The following is a 16890-nucleotide window of genomic DNA, read 5'->3' on the forward strand; positions in this document are numbered from 1 at the left end:
ACTTGGAATGTGCTTTCGACTGCCCACAAAGATTGATTGTCAGAGAGTGGAAGGAAGCCTTCTGAGGTGTTTTCTCAAATTATTGGCTGAACACAAAGCCATAAAGACATATTGGAAATCTACAGAAAGCCAGGCAGCTATAGCCTTATGAGATGCATTTCATAAAGAAAAAGACTTGAAATCAAAATTACTTCTAGATCCATGGGCTGCAGAATGGATATTGTGTTAGCAGGCATGAAAACATTAATCTCTTTGTACATCTTCATCAGAGCTATTGGGTGATCAAGGGCTTTGTCAATGAGCAGTTATATTTTGAAAGGAATCTTCTTTTTCTGAGTAGAAAGTCTCAACGGTGGGCTTAAAATATTCAGTAAACAATGTTGTAAACGGATGTGCTGTCATCCAGGCTTTGTTATTCAATTTATAGAGCACAGGCAGAGTAGATTTTGCATAATTCTTAAGGGCTCTAGGATTTTTGGAATGGTAAATTGACTTTGGCTCAATTTAAAGTCACCAGCTGCATTAACCCCTAACAGAAGAGTCAACCTATCCTTTGAATCTTTGAAGCCAGGCAGTGACTTCTCCTCTCAAGCTATGAAAGTCCTAGAAGTCATCTTCTTCCAATAGCAGGCTGTTTTGTCTACATTGAGCCTGTTGTTTACCGTAGACACCCTCATTAGTTATCTTAGCTAGATCTTCTGGATAACTTACTGCAGCTTCTACATCAGCACTTGCCGCTTCAACTAGTACTTTTATGTTATGGAGATGGCTTCTTTCCTTAAACTTCATGAACCAAACTCTGCTAGTTTTCAACATTTTTTTTCCAGCTTTTTCACTTCTCTCAGATGTCACAAAATTGAAAGGAGTTAAGACCTTGCTCTGGATTAGGCTTTGACTTAAGGGAATGTTGTGGCTAGTTTGATCTTCTATCCAGACAACTAAAATTTTCTCCATATCAGCAATAAGGATGTTTTGCTTTCTTATCATTTGTGCATTTACTGGAGTGTCACTTTTAATTCTCGCCAAGAAGTTTTCCTTTGCAGTCACACCTTGCCTAACTGTGTGGTGCAAGAGGCCTAGCTTTCTGCCTATTTTGGCTTTGGACATGCCTTCCTCACTAAGCTTAATCATTTCTAGTTTTCAATTTAAAGTGAGAGACATTTGACTCTTTCTTCCACTTAAACACTCAGGATCCATTGTAGGGTTATTAATTAGCCTCAGTTCAATATTGTTTTGTCCCAGGTAATAAAATGGCATGAGGAGAGTGAGATGGGGAAATAGCTGGTCTGTGGAGCAGTCAGAACACACACAACATAAAATTAAGTTCACAGTCTTATATGGGTGTGGTTCATGGTGCCCCCAAACAATTACAATAGTAACATAAAAAATCACTGATTGGGCTTCCCTGGTGGTGCAGTGGTTGAGAGTCCACCTGCCGATGCAGGAGACACGGGTTCGTGCCCCGGTCCAGGAAGACCCCACATGCCGCAGAGCGGCTGGGCCCGTGAGCCATGGCCGCTGAGCCTGCGCGTTCGGAGCCTGTGCTCCGCAACGGGAGAGGCCACAACAGTGAGAGGCCCGCGTACCGCAAAAAAAAAAAAAATCACTGATTACAGATCATCATAACAAATATAATAATTATGGGAGAATTCTCACAATATAATAACATAATAGTATTGTGAGAATTAACAAAATATGACACAGATACATGAAGTGAGAAAATGTTACAAAAATGGTGCCAATAAACTTGCTTGATGCAGGGTTGCCACAGACCTGCAATTTGTAAAGAATACAGTATCTGTGAAGTCGCAATGAAGCAAAGTGCAATTAAACAAAGTCTGACTGCACCTTGAAGACCGAGAAGTGGAAATTAGTCAATATTTTGAAAAAAAGAAGAAATGAAGACAAATGAAAAGTAACAGAAAACTGTGAAACAAGTGCATCAATGTAATAATGGGAGTTCAGAAAAGAAAAGAAGTAAAACGTATTCTAAGAAATATGGCAGAAAATTTGTCAAATTTAATGAAAACCATACCAACCATAATAAATACAGAGATCCACAGTTAGCCACACCAAACAACTAAAGAAACAACTAAATATTAAAGAGAAAGAAAACATCTTGAAAAGGAAAGAATATCTCATCATTTTCAGGGAAATAGTATTGATAATATTACCAATGGCTGATGTCTCTTTAGAAACAAGAGAGTTCAGATGTCATTAAAATGAAATATTCAAGTACTCAGAGAAAAAACTGTCATCCAAGAATAGTATATATATAAAAGTTATTATTAAAAAATGAAGACAAATTTAAAACATTCCCAGATAAATAAAAACTGAGAAAATGCATGGCTAGTATACCTACCTTAAAAAAATATTAAAGGAGTCCATCTGGGTTAAAGGAAAGAACAACAGATAGAAACTCAAATATGCATGAAGAATTGAAAAGCTCCAGAAATGATAAATATGTAGATAAATATAAAAGACTGTGTTATGGGCTAAATTCTTTCTCCCTAGAATTAGTGTATTGAGTTCTTAACTCCTAGTACCTCAGTGTATGATTGTATTTTGAGATAGGGCCTTTAGAAAAGCAAGAGGTTAAATGAGATCATATGAGTGAGGACTAATTCAATAAGACTTGTGTCCTTATAAGAAGAGAAGAAGATGACACAGACATGCATGGAGAGGACCATATGAGGACACAAAGAGAAGACATATCCAAGCCAAGGATAGAGACTTGAGAAGAAATCAACCCTGCTGACACCTTCATCTTGAACTTCCAGCCTCAAGGACTATTAGAAAATACATTTCTGTTAGTCCAGCTAATCTGTTGTAATTTGTTATGGCAGATCTTTTTGTATACTTTAACTAACATAAAGTATACAAAAATATCTTTCACCTTTATTCTGTTAATGTATTTGAAAAATAGTTGATTGTTTAAAGCAACATAATATTGCATTGTTAAGTTTATAACATACAGAGATATAATATATGAAAATAATATGACATATAGGCTGTATTGGAGCAAAATTGCTATATTTTAGTAGAATCAAGTGAGCTTTAATATGAATTGGACTGGGAAAAGTTAAAGTTCTCTATTTAATCCCTATAACAGCCACTAAGAAAATAACATTAGAATATAGTTTAAAATCAATAGAGAAATTAAAATGGTATAGTATAAAATATGTGTAATAAAAAGGCAATAAAAGAGGACTAGAAGAACAAAAATACATGAAATATATGAAAAACAAGGAACATAACAGAAGATGTAAATTCAAACATTTTAATGATTATGTTAAATGTGAATGAACTGAACATTCCAATTAGAATTAATTCTCAGACTAGATAAAATAATCAAGTCTTAATTATATGTTCTCCACAGTGGTACACTTTAGATACAAAGACACAAATAACTTGAAAATAAAGTATGATAAAGATACAGTGTGCAAACACTAACCATAACAGGGCTGCAGGGGCTACATCAATATAAGACAAAAACACACATCAAAACAAGAAATATTGTAACAGACAGAAAGGTCATTTCATAATGATAATAGGTGCCGTGAATCATAAAGGTGTAATTGAAAATGTACATGCACCTAAACAATGAGACCACTAAATACATGAAACAAAAATGAACCAATTGAAAGGAAAAATAATTCAACAATTACAGTGTGAGGTTTCAATCTCTGTCTTAGAAATAGACACAACATCGGTAAGCATATAGAAGAGGTGAACCACACTATCAACCAACTTGTTCTCACTGACAGATACAGAACATTCCAATAGATAACAGCAGAACACACATTATTTTAAATGCAAATGAAACATCCACTAAAATAGAACCTATGTCAGGCAATAAAAAATCTCAATAACTTTAAAAGGATTGAAGTCACAATGTGTATGTCATCTGTTTGCAATAAGTGATTACAAATAACACAAAGAATTTTAGGGAATTTCCAAATAATTGAAAATTGAAAAACATTTTAAATAGTCTAAGGCTCAAGTAAAAAAAAAAATCACAAAAGTAATTAAAAAGATCTTTACTAAATGAATTAATAACTTAACTTTTTCCTCAAGCAACTATATAAAGAACAAACTGAACCCAAAGCAAACAGATATAAATAATAAAGATTATAATGAAAGAGAAATCAGAATCAGTCATTTTGTGGATAGATACAAGCTGATTCTAAAATTTACAGAGAAAGGCAAAAGACCCAGAATACCCAATGCAATATTTAAGAAAAGGACAAAGTTAGAGAACTGACAGTCTTCAAGATTTACTACAAATCTACAGTAATCAAGAGAATGTGGAACTGGCAAAAGTGTAGACAAATAGATGATCAGAACAGAATAGAGTGAAGAAATTGACTTATAGAAATATGGTCTGTAATGAAGCAGCAAAGTTAGTGCAATAGGCAAAGGATAATCTTTTCAATAAATGTGCTGGAACAACTGGACATCCACATGCAAAAAAAAAAAAAATGAATCATGACAGAATTTTCACCCTTCATAAGAATTTACTCAAAATGGATCATATCCTAAATGTAAATGAACACAGAATTATAAAATCCCCAGAAGTTAACATACAAGAATATTAAGGTTATCTTAGCTTTGGTGATGGTTTTTCAGATACAACACCAGAAGCACAATATTTGAATAAAAAACTTGGAATTTTTGATTTCACTAAAATTAAACACTTTTTCTCCACTATAGATACTGTTATGGGAATGAAAAGACAAGTCATAGACAATGGGAAAATATTTACAAAACACATATCTAGTAAGAATTGTTATCCAGGTTATATGAAGACCTCTCAAAACTTGACAAAGTTGTCAAGTTAATAGTTTAAGTAACGTTACTTATGGATGAAAGTAGAAAATATCATTCAAAATTTGTACTTTATTAACAAACCTCTGTCTCTCTCTCTCTCTCTCTCTCTATATATATATATAGAACACACACATGCACACACACATACACATAAATGTATGTACATGTGTATGCATATATTGCAAATCATATTTCAAGACTTGAAATGCTCAAAATTATTTATGCCAAAAAGCATTTGCCCTTGTTTGTTCAAGATAGGAATTAGTAGTCTAGGATCTTAAGTCTACATGTTTTTCATTTTGCAATGCTATAGAAAGATAAATAGTAATTACCATTGCCCTTGTAATAGAAATCATTTGCTATTAAAGTGGTATTTTATAGGAAACTATAATTATAAAACCACAAACCAAGTTACTGAAACATTCACATGAAACACATGACTGACAAAAGTGGATAAAAGGCATATATCTTATTTACATACAAATAACATATAACATGATATATTCTGAGGCCCCTCCAATTTCCTCACCTGTGATATAATAGGATTATATATCAAAACTCACATGATCAGCTTATTTATTATTCAATATCTCTATGTATGTTTCTGCTTTATAAAACCAATGCTCCTACTCTTCTTTTTTCCTCTTAATTTGTAACAGTAATTATTTTCTAATTTCTTAATTATAAATCCTGTTAGAATTTAAAACCTTTAAAAATATAGCTAATTTATCATTGGAATTTATTAGCCTATTAAGAAACATCCCAGTTATTTCTTAGTTAAAACTTATTACTTTGGGGGGTCTTTGTTTATAGGAGGGGGCGTAATCTACAGGAGTTATTTATGGACTATTTAACTTATTTGGTGTTTAGAAGGCTGCTATTTTCAAACATTCCAGGGAATTTCTTCATACTGTTATCCAAATAATGTGACACTATTTTATTAAAGAATCAGTTGGTTGTTGGTCTTTGCTTGTTTGTTTTTACATAAAGCAAAAACCTCAGGAGTTCTCTCTGCACTTAATAACTAAAAATGAGGACTGATGAGAAGGCTTTCTTGAGAGGGAGCTAGTCAAAATGCTCCAGGGCTTTTTCTCTCAGACCAAATCATTCTTCAAAACTCACTGGGAATGTAACCTTTCTTTCTGGGGCAGAAGGTGAAACTCCATAAATCCAGTTATGAGTATTCCATTCTGAGTTTAAAAGCATTCTACTGATCCAGAATATTCAATAGCAAGGGGACTTATTCAGTGGTAAAAAGTTCCTTGAGGATTCTTATAGTTTAAGTGGAACTGACTGAGATTATCTTGGGCCATGCTTATATTTCAGCAGCTAAAGATTTAAAAGTGTAAAAGTACTTGAGTTGTGATTTTCATTCTTAGCTTTTGGCTGAAATGAAATTACCTGGATTACAGTAGAGACTGAATTGTTGTCAATGTTGAGACACAAACTTGAGGAAAGGAGCCCAGCAATAAAAATGCGATTATCAGGGAAAAAAGCTGAGTAATTGTCCTAGGGAAGGATGAATGCAAAGTAACTAAATAACAGCAGAGACATTTACTCTATACTCGATATCCAGGTCTTGGTGGAACATGCCTGGAAAATTAAAATTGGAGTGAAATTCTGTATGTATCAGGATATGATACCGTAAGGGAAAAACAGCAACAAAACAGATGCGTTTCCCACACCATAAAAAAGTACCAGTGGTTTTTAAAACACCAAATCTATATCTTCTTTGTGTTACGCAGGTCAGCAAGTGGGCTTATTCCAGCCCCTTTGGAACCTGAGGCATGGCTGACAAGAGGATTTCCCTCTAATAATACTTCCAGGCCAACACATGCCTCCAGCATTTTCTTCTGCAGGAGAAGAAAATATGAAAAATCACACAATGCTTTTTAATACTTCAACCCTAAAGTGACGTATACCTAATATCCATAAAAAAATATGAACCATAAACTTTTAAAAAATGTGTCTTAGAAAGACGTTTTAATAAAATTAAAATTCAAAGAACATTCTGGGAAATTTTTTTCAATACGTTTCTGGCAAAGACTTTTAATTTTAATTTTAAAGGAATTCTTGTAATTCTTATTCTTTTAATTTTAAAAGAATTCTTATAAATCAATAATAAGAAAACAAATAAATTAATAATTGACAAATATTTGAAAAATATGTTAAATTTTATTATATAAAATATTAATATATAATTAATATCATATCTTATTATATAAAATATAATTTTTTGAAAAAATATAAAACCCAAAAGAAATATTTTTAAATCTGTTCAGATCTATTGGATTGGTAATAAGACATTAAATAATTTTAGAAGTAAGACCTTAAAGAGGAAAACAGAATGACAAACACAGTTTATGCTTAATTTCCCTGTAAGAGTAAGTTAGGCAGAATAGTGGCACTCCAAAAATGTCCACCTCCTAATTCTGAAAACACACAAATATGTTACATGGCAAAAGGGACTTTTCAGAAGTAAAGGATCTTAAATGGGGGATATTATCCTGGATTATCTGGGTGTGTCAAATGTAATCACAAACATCATTACAAGCAGTAAATGGAAGCAGGAGAGTTAAAGAAGATGAGATGAGATGTAACCAGTGTCAGAGTGGAGAGAAATTTGAAGATGCTCTGTTGCTGGCTTTCAAATTTGAGGAGGGTCTATGAGCCAAGGACTTCAGGTGGGCTGGGGAAGGCAGAAAAAGAAAAACAATTGAATTATTCCCTAGATTCCCCGGAAGGAAACAGCCCAGCTGGTACCTTGATTTTAGCCCAGTGAAACCCATTTTAGACTTCCAACTTCTAGAACACTTAGTACACATGTGTGTGTGTTTTAACCACCAAATCTGTGGTAATGTGTTACAGCAGCAATACAAAATTAATACAAGGGGTCTATTCCAATCCAGCACAGATATCTAAGAATCTAATCAAATCCAGTGATGAGCTTTTGGGTCTACTGATTAAACAAAATTGGAATCCAGAATTTGGGGGAGATGAGGATTATAAACAACCCACTCTAGCAGTAAGGGTAAACACTAATTGAAGATGCTATTACCGTGACTGAAAGCCCAACTTTTAATTATTTCAATCCCTAAAATTGGATTAGGTAAATCATCAAAATTTGCTAATTGCCCTAGATTCCTACAAGAAAGAGAGTCAGATCTCTTCAACAGAAGATAATAACATCTTTAGCTTCATGTTTTCCTCTAATTCGTTATAAAGAATTCTCAGCACTCAATCAAATATAACTAGGTATCCAAGGTGAAAACAGGACATAAAAGAAAACTGTGAGAGACATCAAACCATACACACAATGTACAAGGATAATGTTATAAGAGTAATAGGAGTTATAGGAGTAATATATATAGGAGTAATCAGGCACAGACATTAAAATAACTCTGTTTATCATGATAGATACATAAAATGCAGTATTAATAAATTCAGAAGAAATTTGAAAGCAGTTAAAAGGAGCCAAATATAAAATAGTAAATTAAAATATCCACTATTAAGAACTGAATGGATGGATTTATCAGCAAGGTAGAGAGAACCAAAAATAGGATTAGAGAATTGGTAATATGTGAGAAATAAATATTCATAAAAGTCAAAAAGAAACAAAAATACAGAGAATACAGAAGAGGGTTAGAAATGTAGGAAATAAAGTGAGAAAGTTTAAAATGTGTGTAACTGGAATCTCACATGAAAGTTGACTACAAGTAAGGAAAACACTGTTTGAAATTAAAATTTCAAAGGAAATTTTATCAAAGGAAAATAACGAAGGAACAACAACAAAAATAAACCATGGTTTCAAAAAGTCATAAGAACTCCAAGCATGTTCAAGAATAGCACTCTAACAAATGTTAGTGAAGTTGTGGAACAACTGGAACGCTCACATGTTGCTGAGAGAGGTTTGAGGGGAATGTTATGTAAATTGGTAAAACGACTTGGAAAAATATTTGTCATAAATGTTTTTAATATGCACGCATTCGGTGACCAAGCCATTCCACTTCTAGGCAGATACCAAGAAGAAATATAAGTGTGTGCATATCTAAAGACTATACAAGAATATTCATAAAACACTATTTATAACAGCCAAAACAAGCAAACAGAAAGACCCATAAAACTCTATCATTACAGAATGTTTAAATAAATTATGGTGCCTCAATAATATAAATGCTATACAGAAATAAAAATTCACATTGATGAACCTCATAAACCTAATGTTAAATAAAAGAAGCCAGACACTAATATATTTTTGTATTATTCTATTTAAATAGAGATTAAAACAGACAAAAGGAAACTATACTCATAGCATCTGGAATAATGGTTACCTTTAAACAAGAGTAAGAGAGAAATGATCTCAGATGAAGGTATTAGTCGACTTTCTAACCTTGTTTGTGACTCACAGGTACTTGTTTCTTGATAATTGATTGAGCCACACAGAGATAAATTAATTAGCAAGATATTTTAGAAAAGAATTAGTAAATTAGTTTCCTGCAGCTTCTGTAACAACCTATCACAAATGGTGACTTAAAACAACTGAAATTTATTCTTTCACAGTTCTGGAAGGCAAATGTCCAAAATCATTTTCACTGTGTTGAAATCAAGGTGTCAGCAGGGCCATATTCGCCCAGGAGGCTCTAAGAGAAAATCCATTGCTTGCCTCTTCCAGCATCTGGTAGCTGCCTGCATTCCTTGACTGTGACCACATCATTCATTCCAATCTGCCTCCATTATCACAATGCCTTCCCCTCTTGCACAGAATGTGTTTTAACTCCCTGACTTGTGACTGCATTTAGGGTCCACCCAGAAAATCCAGGGAATCTTTCCATCTCAGTGTCCTCATCTAATCATCTGTGCAGAGACACTTTTTCCTCATGAGATTATTTTCATGTTACAGGTATTTGGACCTAATACATTTGGAGGAGCAATTATTCTGCTTACCACAACTGGTAAAAATTTTAACAGAGGATTAGAAATTTTTAAAAAATATTTTATATAGGAATAATGATAGCCTTCAGTCTTCTTCACAGATATTTCTTGCTTTCCTCCTTTTAGACACTTAATACATTTGCCTTTCCATAGCGAGCTGTAGCAAGAGATGTTTAAATGACTTTGATTAAAGGCATGTGTGTACTTTTGTGATTCATCACATTTCCTATCATCTGCCACATTGACCAGTGATTTTATTTTATTTTTTTTAAGTTTTATTGGAGTATAGTTGATACAAAATGTTGTGTTAGTTTCTGTTGTACAGCAAAGTGAATTAGTTCTACATATACATATATCCACTCTTTCTTAGATTCTTTTCCCATATGGGCCATTACAGAGTATTGAGTAGGGTTCCCTGTGCTATACAGTAGGTCCATATTAGTTATCTATTTTACATATAGTAGTGTGTACATGTCAATCCCAATCTCCCAATTTATCCCTCCCCCCAGCCCTTTCCCCCCTGGTAACCGTAAGTTTGTTTTCTATATCTGGGACCCTATTTCTGTTTTGTAAATAAGTTCATTTGTGTCATTTTTTTAGATTCCACATATAAGCGATATCATATATTTGTCTTTCTCTGTCTGACTTACTTTACTCAGTACGACAATCTCTGGGTCCATCCATGTTGCTTCAGATGACATTATTTTGTTCATTTTTATTATGGCTGAGTAATATTCCATTGTATATATGTACCACAGCTTCTTTATCCACTCCTCTATCGATGTACATTTAGGTTGCTTCCATGTTGGAGCTATTATAAATAGTGCTGCAATGAACATTGGGACGTATGTATCTTTTTGAATTATGGTTTTCTCCTGATACAGGCCCAGAAGTGGGATTGTAGTATTATATGGTAGCTCTATTTTTAGTTTTTTAAGGAACCTCCATAATGATTGTATCAATTTACATTCCCACCAACAGTGCAAGAGGGTTCCCATTTCTCCACACCCTCTCCAGCATTTATTGTTTGTAGATTTTTTGATGATGGCCATTCTGCTGGTGTGAGGTGATTCCTCATTATAATTTTCATTTGCATTTATCTAATAATTAGTGATGTTTCATGTGTTTTTTGGCACATGTGCTGTATATGCCTTATATCTTCTTTGGAGAAATGACTATTTAGCTCTTTTGCCCATTTTTTGATTGGGTTGTTTGTTTTCTTGACATTGAGCTGCATGAGCTATTCGTATAGTTTGGAGATTAATCCCTTGTTGGTTGCTTTGTTTGCAAATATTTTCTGCCATTCTGTAGGTTGTCTTTTTTTTTTTTTTTTTTTTTTTTTTTGCAGTACGCGGGCCTCTCACCGTTGTGGCCTCTCCCACTGTGGAGCACAGGCTCTGGACGCGCAGGCCCAGCGGCCATGGCCCACGGGCCCAGCCACTCCGCAGCATGTGGGATCCTCCCGGACCGGGGCACGAACCTGTGTCCCCTGCATCGGCAGGCAGACTCTCAACCACTGCGCCACCAGGGAAGCCCGGTCCCATTTGTTTTTATTTTCATTACCTCTAGGAGGTGGAAGAGACTCAGTTAGCCTGGGACCATCAGTGACAATGTCAAAACCCCACTTTACTGTTTAGAAATATAAATGTATCATAATTCAGGTTAACTCCTTCATTGGCTTTTAACCTATATCTCTGCATTGAATTAATGTGATGGAGGATCATACATTTAATGTTCTAGTTTATTCAAAATTATAATTTAGAGCATTTGGCCTAATCCGTTAAGTCAGCTTTTCTTGATTAAGTGACCAGAGGGTTATTTAAAACTCTCACTAGGAACTTCTGTTTTGAGTTCTCCTGAAGCCAAGGTTGCTGACACAGATATTGGAGGCTTGAGTTGGAGGAGAGCATTGTCATCTGTGAGTAAGGTCCTCTGCGGAGCTTGTGCATGGAATGTCTCTGGAACTTCTGGCCCTTGCCTGCACTCTTCTTTTCATGCTGAACCATATCATTTGTCTTTAAATAAAATCTTTAGATGAGTTTGCTCTGTGGTGTCTATTGAACCTATTCAAATATCTAAACTGTGGAAATCTTTGTATGCTCAAACCTGGAAATTGGAAAGATGTAACAACTCTGGGCCAACCTTTGATTAATGAGCAGCAAAAGCCATTAGGTACGTGTTCCCCTCATTTGTGTCTCAGAAGAACAATTCTGAAAAGCATTATAAAAGCTTCCTCAGGCTATCCCCAGCCACATTGATCCCTGGTTTCTCACAGAAGAAACTAACTCATTATTCACCTTTAGATTGGCTTTCCTTTCTTTACTGTTTTATTCTTCCCAGGCTTTCCATTCTTGGTTTCTGGGATCAATTTCCCAAGGCCGGCAATCCCTAGATTTAGATTCTGATTTCTGAAATAAACTCAAGCTAAGACACTCTAATAAATTGTATGCTGTTTTTCCTATTCTTTAAAAATAATTTATGACATAGTATTCTTACTAGCAAATGCTAAATAGATGTGAAATTTTGAAATAAAACCTCTGCTAGTACAGTCTGTAGGAATTATTAAGCTCCTGCATAAACTAAAATTGTGCCCATTTCTTTGCTGAGAATAATTCTGGATTAAATGAATTTTTTCATTTTTAGCCTTCACTCTTCATTTACTTTTAAACCAATTTATTGAAATAAAGTTGATTTACAGTGTTATGTTAGTTTCAGGTGCATAGAAAAATGACTCAGTTATGTGTGTGTGTATATATATATATATATATATATATGTATGTATGTATAATTCTTTTCCAAATAATACATATATTCTTTTTAGATTCTTTTCCATTATAGGTTATTACAAGATATTGAGTATAGTTCCCTGTGCTATACAGTATGTCCTTGCTGGTTATCTATTTTATATATAGTCATGGGTATATTTTAATCCCTGAATCCTAATTTGTCATCTCCCCTTTCCCCTTTGGTAAACATAAGTTTGTTTTCTATGTCTGAGAGTCTATTTCGGTTTTGTAAATAAGTTCATTTGTATAGATTCCACATATAAGTGATATCACATAATATGTGTCTTTTTCTGTCTTACTGCACTTAGTATGATAATTTTTAGGTTCACCCATGTTGCTGCAAAAGGCGTTATGTCATTCTTTTATGTCTGAGTAATATTCCATTGTGTATATGTACCACATCTTCTTTATCCATTCATCTGTCTATGGACACTTAGGTTGTTCCCATGTCTCAACTATTGTAAATAGTTCTACAATGAATAGTGCCTTCACTTTTCATTTAAATGCTAATCTATATAATGAGGGAAAATTGGTTTTTAGGTACTATCCAAGAATTTTCCTGAAATGTAATAAGGCCTGAATCCTCAGCATGAATGATACCACTGAGCAGAATTAAAGACTAACATTGATACACATTGCTTTAAAATTGAAGTTCATTAAGGAAAAGTTTGGTAAAAGAAAAAGAAAGCTAAGGAAACAGAATTATAAACTGAGAGAAGACTAATTATTAACAACAATAGATGGCAAATGTCAGTGAGTAATAATCTCAAAATTCTAAGGGGAAATTGAAATTTGACCTTTATATCCAACAAATTAATCAACCTAAAAGAAATTAAATATAAAGTTATATGTAACTTTCAAAAACTTTTACTACTGTTAGATCCATTAAATGAAAAGTTTGAAGTCCAGGATATGACTTCCCCTGAAGTCCAGGGGAAAAATATAAACAATGTACTTCAAAGAGAAAACAAAGAATTCAAAATGTATAGTAAAATATAATGAAAAAGTAAATCAACATGACATTCTGGCCAATGCCCAAAATATGATTGTGATAAGATAGTAAATATATATATATATATGTATGTATTTATAATTAAAATTCTAGACAAAATACTACCTCGGAATTTAGGAATAAGTTTTTCAGATGGAAGTGAAAATCTGAATAAGAATCTAATGAGAATAACTTGCCTTATTCAGGACTACACTAAAGATAAGAATGAATTCAAACTTGTTTAAAAATATACATGTTACCAATTAAAGGCTAATGACTAAAATAATATAACTGTAGTTTGTAAATCATTTACATCAGAACAGGAATAAAAGATGGCTCTAGAGTGAAAGGAAAATGATATTAACCCAACATTTATCTAGGGCACAGAAAATGTATACTGTACATTCATTTCTAGTGGTAATGTAAATTGGAACAGTTACTTTAAGGAGTAATTTAAAATGATCTAATAGAAATTTAAATAGAATAAATTTAAATAGAAATTTAAATACCCATACCATACCATATTCAGTCAGTAATTCCTGAATATACACTGGAGAAACACTTGTTCACATGCACAAATGGACATATACAGGAAAGAGCCTAGCAGCAGTTTTGGTAATTTAATTTGATTTAAAAAATATAAAATTCCATCGAAAGGAAATAGATAAATAAATTGTTAACACACAGGTACACAAGCACAAACACACACACAATCAAATTTTATACAATACTTTAGTTGTCTCTTTCCTACTCTTTAATTTCTCTTTCTCACTCAGCCTATAGAAAAATAATAATGGGTATATATGTATTACCTATTATTATTAATTTTTTCCCTTTATTCTTTTTCTTTTACTGGAGTAAAATTGCTTTACAATGTTGTGTTAGTTTCTGCTATACAGTGAAGTGAATCAGCTATATGTATACCTATATACACTCCCTCTTGGACATCCCTCCCCCACATCCTCCCCTCATCTAGGTCACCACAGAGCACTGAGCTGAGCTCCCTGTGCTATACAGCAGGCTCCCACTAGCTATCTATTTTACACATGGTAGTGTATTTATGTCAAACCTAATCTCCAAATTTGTCCCACACTCCCCTTCACCCGCTGTGTCCACATGTCCGTTCTCTACATCTGCGTCTCTATTCCTGCCCTAAAAATAGGTTCATGTACCATTTTTCTAGATTCCACATATATGTGTTAATATATGATATTTGTTTTTCTCTTTCTGGATTACTTCACTCTATATGAAAGACTCTAGGTCCATCCACATCTCTATACATGATCCAATTTCGTTCCTTCTTATGTCTGAGTAATACTCCATTGTGTATATATACCACATCTTCTTTTTCCATTCATCTAGTTTTGGACATTTAGGTTCTTTCCATGTCCTGGCTGTTGTAAAGAGTGCTGCAATGAACACTGGGGTACATGTGTCCTTTTGAATTATGGTTTTCTCAGGGTATATGCCCAGTAGTGGGATTGCTGGGTCATATGGTAGTTCTATTTTTAGTATTTTAAGGAAACTCCATACTGTTCTCCATAGTGGGTGTATCAATTTACATTCCTACCAACAGTGCAAGAGGGTTCCCTTTTCTCCACACCCTTTCCAGCATTTATTGTTTGTAGATTTTTTGATGATGGCCATTCTGGCCAGTGTGAGATGATACCTCATTGTAGTTTTTGATTTGCATTTCTCTAATGACTAGTGATGTTGAGCATCCATTCATGTGTTTGTTGGCAATCTGTATATCTTCTTTGGAGAAATGTCTATTTAGGTCTTCTGCCCATTTTTGGATTGGGTTGTTTGCTTTTGATATTGAGTCCCATGAGCTGTTTGTATATTTTGGAGATTAATCCTTTGTCGCTGCATTGGCAAATATTTTCTCCCATTCTGAGGGTTGTCTTTTCATCTTATTTATGGTTTCCTTTGCTGTGCAAAAGCTTTTAAGTTTCATTAGGTCCCATTTGTTTATTATTTTTATTTTCATTACTCTAGGAAGTGGGTCAAAAAAGATCTTGCTGTGATTTGTGTCAAAGAGTGTTTTTCCTATGTTTTCCTCTATGAGTTTTATAATGTCTTGCCTTACATTTAGTTCTTTAATTCATTTGGAGAATATTTTTGCATATGGTGTTAAGTAGTGTTCTAATTTCATTCTTTTACATGTAGCTATCCAGTTTTCCCAGCACCACTTACTGAAGAGGCAGTCTTTTTTCCACTGTATGTTCTTGACTCCTTTGTCATAGATTAGGTGACCATATGTGCGTGGGTTTATCTCTGGGCTTTCTATCCTGTACCATTGATTTATATTTCTGTTTTTGTGCCAATACTGTACTGTCTTGATTACCGTTGCTTTGTGGTATAGTTTGGGGTCAGGGAGCCTGATTCCAACAGCCCCATTTTTCGTTCTCAGGATTGCTTTGGCTATTTGCGGTCTTCTGTGTTTCCAAATGAACATAAAATTTTTTGTTCTAATTCTGTGAAGAATGCCATTGGCAGTTTGATAGGGATTGCAGTGAAACTGTAGATTGCTTTGGGTAGTATAGTCATTTTCACACTATTGATCTTCCACTCCAAGAACATGCTATATTTCTCCATCTGTTTATGTCATCTTTGATTTCTTTCATCAGTGTTTTATAGTTTTCTAAGTACAAGTATTTTGCCTCCTTAGATAGGTTTATTCCTAGGTATTTTATTCTTTTTGTTGCAGTGGTGAATGGGATTGTTTCCTTAATTTCTCTTTCTGATCTTTCGCTGTTAGTGTATAGAAATGCAAGAGATTTCTGTGCATTAATTTTGTGTCCTGCAACTTTACCAAATTCACTGATTAGCTCTAGTAGTTTTCTGGTGGCATCTTAAGGATTATCTATGTATAGTATCATGTCATCTGCAAACAATGACAGTTTTATTTCTTCTTTTCCAATTTGTATTCTTTTTATTTCTTTTTCTTCTCTGATTGCCATGGCTAGGACTTCCAAAACTATGTTGAATAAGAGTGGCAAGAATGGACATCCTTGTCTTGTTCCTGATCTTAGTGGAAATGCTTTCAGTTTTTCACCATTGAGTATGATGCTTGCTGTGGGTTTGTCATATATAGCCTTTTTATGTTGAGGTAGTTTCCCTCTATACCCATTTTCTGGAGAGTTTTAATCATAAATGGGTGTTGAATTTTTTCAAAAGCTTTTTCTGTATCTATTGAGATGATCATATGGTTTTTATTCCTTAATTTGTTAATATGTTGTATCACATTGATTGATTTGCATATATTGAAGAATCCTTGCATTCCTGGGATAAATCCAGTTGATCATGGTGTTTGATACTTTTAATGTGCTATTGGATTCTGTTTGCTAG

The 16890-nt window shown here is 33.8% G+C and overlaps 1 protein-coding gene across 1 annotated transcript; it reads right to left on the reverse strand.

The window, feature by feature from the left end:
• Positions 1–603: 603 nt before the first annotated feature.
• LOC137224255 (tigger transposable element-derived protein 1-like) lies at positions 604–1107 on the reverse strand. Its single transcript, XM_067737141.1, has one exon. The coding sequence runs from the start codon at positions 1105–1107 to the stop codon at positions 604–606; it is 504 nt and encodes a 167-aa protein (XP_067593242.1).
• Positions 1108–16890: the final 15783 nt, after the last annotated feature.

This window comes from Pseudorca crassidens, chromosome 5, assembly GCF_039906515.1.
Source record: "Pseudorca crassidens isolate mPseCra1 chromosome 5, mPseCra1.hap1, whole genome shotgun sequence".
NCBI classification, from domain to species: Eukaryota; Metazoa; Chordata; class Mammalia; order Artiodactyla; family Delphinidae; genus Pseudorca; species Pseudorca crassidens.